This window comes from Octopus bimaculoides, chromosome 1 (assembly GCF_001194135.2).
Source record: "Octopus bimaculoides isolate UCB-OBI-ISO-001 chromosome 1, ASM119413v2, whole genome shotgun sequence".
NCBI lineage: Eukaryota > Metazoa > Mollusca > Cephalopoda > Octopoda > Octopodidae > Octopus > Octopus bimaculoides.
The window spans coordinates 10643755-10649242 of NC_068981.1; the positions used below are offsets into that span (position 1 = coordinate 10643755).

The 5488-nt window shown below is 34.6% G+C and overlaps 1 protein-coding gene across 6 annotated transcripts in view; it reads right to left on the reverse strand.

The window, feature by feature from the left end:
* Positions 1 to 2407: 2407 nt before the first annotated feature.
* LOC106878190 (kelch domain-containing protein 8A) overlaps positions 2408 to 5488 on the reverse strand; it is a 21976-nt gene continuing 18895 nt past the window's right edge. For all 6 annotated transcript variants that reach the window (XM_014927331.2, XM_014927334.2, XM_014927333.2 and 3 more), the window contains 2 exons: positions 4770 to 4862; positions 2408 to 2803 (listed from right to left, as the gene is read on the reverse strand). In XM_014927331.2, coding sequence (XP_014782817.1) covers positions 2613 to 2803; positions 4770 to 4862 — 284 coding nt within the window. In that variant the 3' untranslated portion in view covers positions 2408 to 2612. The remainder of the gene's footprint in view (positions 2804 to 4769; positions 4863 to 5488) is intronic.

The window sequence follows — 5488 nt, forward strand, 5'->3', positions numbered from 1 at the left end:
TAATGACATAATTACCTCGTGCTATGGATGAAAACAAAGCAACAGTTAAGGAGTGGCATATTTTACCACGACAGACACGTACACAGCATCGAATACCACGATGTGAGTGAAAGCCGCTCTCACTGTATTGTCCAGTGTCTGGTAATCCCTTCAATACCAACATCAAACCAAAAAAAGAATCCTGACCACAGAGTGTGGGTAATTATGTCAAAGGTCACTGGCAATGTGCATTCAGCTGATTGCAACTGTTAAAGCAAGTCACTGAGCATGCGTACATGTCATACGGGAGAGTTCCAATCAGGGGTGGATAACAACCTTATAGGAACCCCCTATAAATAGTGGTTCCAAAATTTGGCACAAGGCCAGCTACTCTGGCAGAGGGGCTTAGGTGACTACATCAACTCAAGAACTCAACTGGTAGTTATTTTATCAATCTCAAAAGGATGAAAGGCAAAGTCAACCTTGGTGGAATTTAAACTCAGAATGTAAATACGTTTTGCCTGGCACACTAATAATTCTGCGAGCTTGCTGCCTTGATGTGTAGATACAAATATTAATAAATGATTCATCTCTAATGATGAAGTTAATTGCTTGAAAAATCAACTATTATAATTAACAATAATTATAATTACTAGCAACTCATCTGAGATATTTAAATATTCAATGATAAGAGATGATTTAATTAATTATTTCTTTTACTTTATTTTTTAATTATTTCATTTTATAATAATAATAATGCTATCTTTTTAGTTAAAATTCCTGGCTACTGGGAAATGGTTTTCCAGCAAGACAATAATATTTTTTATGATTACAGTAACCAGCATGACCACAGCCAACTGGTTAAGAAAAGAATTAATTTATCCAAAGTAAGAACATCATGAAAGATTCTCTAAAAGACAGTTCTGGAATGAAAGAGAGCCATAAATATAGCCGAATTCCAATACACAAAAGTGCCATAAAATATATTTATATTTCCTCATGTTAGTTAGATTTTTTAAATAGTAGCAGATTTGTCTTAAAATAAATTTGGTCTGCTACATGTCGAAATTTCTTTTTTTATTTTAAAAAATATTTTAAAATAATTTCTGAAATTAAGTTTAATCATTTTGTTTTAAAAAACGTGAAACTGTGAATTCTGAGGAAAAGTAGTGATGGTCTGCATCGATAAACAGTTAAAGTACAAAATGTTTACAACATGGAATAAATTAATTTGTCGTGTGAAAGAGACAAAGTTGAATGATTTGAACAGGACCTTTCCTAAATTAATTTGAAAAGAACTGTTTGGTGTGGTGGTGGTGGTGGTGATGGTGGTGCTGTGGGCCAATAGGTTTGGAGAAATCTTTTACTTTCAAGAAAACGTAACAATAACAGATTGTTTGTATTAAATGACTTAGGTGCGAAATGAAAAGGAATGGATGTTTCAACTTCACTGACAACAAGAGTGAGAAATCGCTCTGTTCAGTATCAAGCATTAACCCTTTAAACAAGCTGTGTCTGGCCCAAATACTCTACCTGTTTTAGGTTCATTGTACAGTAAGTGTGCGAGGCCAGATCCAGCTTCTCACACCTACCCTGCGATGTCATTCTAAAAATAAACTCACGTCATTGAAATCTCGAAGCTACGAGACAGTGCATGATTAATCGAAAACAATGTGAATAAATAAGCATCGCATTTGACTGAATGACCCGAATGCTGAAGAATTAAAAGTTATTCTGGTTTCAATCACTAAAAGATTTAGTCAATAACAAACCTTGATTTACAGACAGGAAAAAGGGTACACTTTTCAATGCTAGCCAAATTGTAGTCATGAACCGAGCAGAAAGATTTTACAGTAGCTGTCATAGCCTTCCCTGATCAGAAGAAAACTGATAGAGTCCTACCTTATTAGTACGACACTCATCAGCTGTATAACAAATATAGTCTTGAAATAAATATACATCAAAGCCTGTGATATAAAAATGCTCAAGGAAAAACATAAAGGAAAAAATCACTCTCACTGCCACCACCACCAAACACAAAACAAACAAACTGAATTCCTTATAAGACAATCTGTTTGTTTATGTTTGACTTTTTTGTGCAGTTTTCTTGTTTTCTCTTTAACAAAAGAACAAAAGGATTGCAGAAATATATATAACAAAAATGATTGCAGTTAATCTTATATATATATATATACACATATATATATATACACTTGGAAATGGATGCGTCGTGTTCAATTAAATAATAAATTATATACATATATATATATATATATATATATATATATATGATATATACATACATATATATATATAATATATACACACATATATATATATATATACATATATATATATATACACATACACATATATATACACATACACATATATATATATATATATATATATATATATATATATATATATATATGCATGTGTGTATGTGACGTAATTAAAAATGTGCATTATTCGTTAATATAGTACAGTACAAAAGTTGATATTGCACAAAATTTTTAAAATAATAAAAACTTACTTAATGCAAATGCATTGGTGAAACCGTTTTAAGAACTAAGTCCGTTTGTTGGATCATTGTATGCAGCAGAGAGTAATTAAATAAAATGCGTTCCCAATTAATTAAGTCCAATGGACTCCATACACCCACTGTTACCTTGTAAAGACAAGCCACCAATGATATAAAGCCGCCCTTCGTACATAGTATAAGCACATGAACTATGTGAGCTTGGAATATCCGAGAGAGTCGACCAGGTGCCGCTTGTAGGGTCATAACATTCCACAACACTCAAAGGTCGACCCAAATTTCCTGAGAAAAGATAGAAGGAAAAAACAAAAAAACAATTGACAATCAGGTAAAATTCCTTATTCATTTATTTTTTTAGTTGAATTAGTCAGTCATTGATTTGCTGCTATGCTGGGGTAACACTACCTTGAAGAGATTAGCCCAGTTGCAGGCAAACTGTGACTTGTGGGACTTTCTAAATGGCATGTCTAACAAAAAATTTACTGAGAATTTTTTTTTAGTAGCGAGGTTCACCTGTTAACGAGCCAGGTCTGATGTGGCCAGCTTTCAATAAAAGTTGGTCGTACCTGGTTTAGCCTATCAAATAAATCTCAGTATTTATTTTAAATCTAGTACATATTTTATTAGTCACTTTCAGTTGAACTGCTATGTTATGGCTGACATAAATAAACACCTGTTGGCAAGCAGTTACAGACAATTACAAAACACACACACAATTTTCTACCAAATTCAACTCACAAGGCATTCGTTGATCTGGGACTATAGGATACTTGGCCAAGGTGCTGTTCAGGGGGACTGAACCTAAAATCATGTGGTTGCAAAGTGTACTTCACCACACAGCTATAGCTATGTGATGAAAAAAAAAAAATGTAAATGGCATTTAATGTAGAAAGCACACTTGGGTTATAAAACAAATATTTAAAAATATCTCTGTAGCATGCTTAATGTGAATACATAGATGAAAGGCAAATTTACTACTGTATTTGTCCAGAGATAACATCTCTTACAGATGTGCTGTGTTTAAAATCACAATATACAGGGTGTCCACAAAGTCTGGGTACATGGGGATTAACACATATTTTAAGAAATTATTATTTCTTATATTTAATTGTTTATGTTATGATTTTATTCACTCCATGTGCCCACTTGGGGATTAACACATACCTTAAGAAATTATTATTTCTTATATTTAATTGTTTATGTTATTATTTTATTTACTTCATGTACCCAGACTTCGTGGACACCCTGTATAACACAATGCTCATTATTTAATGTCCATTATCTATGCTGGCATGGGTTGGAAGGTTTGACCAGCACTGGCAGGCTGGGGGACTGCACCGGCTCCAGTCTTATTTGGCATGGTTTCTACAGCAGGATGCCCTTCCTCATGCCAACCACTTTACAGAGTGGTGCTGGATGCTTTTACATGGCAACAGCACAAATGCTTTTTATGTGGCACTGGCACAAGACTCTAGCAGGCTAATCCTCTTTGCCAGTGCCAGGGGGAGCGGCCTTAACACTTCAGCTGTGGAGTATAGGGGTCTTCTTGAGTAACAATATGGGCAGCTATTTGCAATACGAATAAATGTTTTTCACTGTTTTCCTATACATAAAAGGTAACAAATCTCATTCAACCATGTGGTTGGATGTGAGTACATGCCATTCTTAGAGCCCAAAGAAGCTGAAATTCATCTAGCACTCTCAATGGCAACTGCTGGAACAATTTTCTTTTACGCTAGGCGAAATGCTTAACGGTATTTCGTCTGTCTTTATGTTCTGAGTTCAAATTCTGCCGAGGGTCGACTTTGCCTTTCATCCTTTCGGGGTCGATAAATTGAGTACCAGTTGCATACTGGGGTCGATCAAGTCGGCTGGCCCCCTCCCCAAAAATTTTGGGCCTTGTACCTAGAGTAGAAAAGAATTTTCTTCTTTCTCTGATATATATTGTTTTGAAACACAGCATGTCCATAACAGATGTTATCTCTCGATGATTACAGCAGTAAATTTGCCTTTCAACCATGTATTTACATTAAGTATGATACATAGAAGGCTATTTTAATCTAATACTAATTCTATTGTATATAACCCAGCAGCTCAGTGAAAGAAACCAACAGAATAAGTACCAGACTTATAAAATAAGTACTGGGTTGATTTGTTTGATTAAACCCTTCGAGATGCTGCCCCAGTTTGAACATAACCACAGTCCAATGACTGAAACAAGTAAAAAACAATCCATTAAAGTACTTACCAAATCCTCCAGCACATACAATTTTTCCAGCAATCATACCAATTGCAAAATCCCCTCGTTTAGTAGGCATTGGTGGACAGGTCACCCAACTATCTGTGAATAATTACATAAGAACATGAATCAGTGGATGCTCATTGATTCTACAAACCGAGACACCCATATCTGTCCCTGCTATACTTTAAATCTCTCAACTGGTACAAAGTCACACCCTTTCAATACTACCCCATCTCCCAGTTGAGTGGTTTTTTTTCATTCTGATCTGTTAGTAATTACTACAATACACAATGAGGCCTGCCAAAACAGTAACACAAACCTTGACCTAGTTAAATGGAACCCAGACTTTGGACAGCAATGGGTGTGAAACCAAGGACAACAGTTCAAGCTTACAAACAGATCAGATTTCAGTTTCAAAAACAACCTCTCCCTACCACCCACTGAACCCTAACTAACAAACAACTAACTGCATTCAGTTCGCTTTGAAACTAGCCAAATGGACAGAGCCTGAAGATGCTGCACAGTAAATCATGCCCAGTTGCATGTGTAACTGCCCATACTTTGTGTGGAAATATGTAGGTCATAACAACCATAAAAATATGCTGTATGAAATTATAAAATAAGGGGAAATAAATCTTGAGGATGAACAAGTGCCCATAGTCTATATTATTATAATTATTGCTAATATATATATATATATATATATATATATATATATATATATA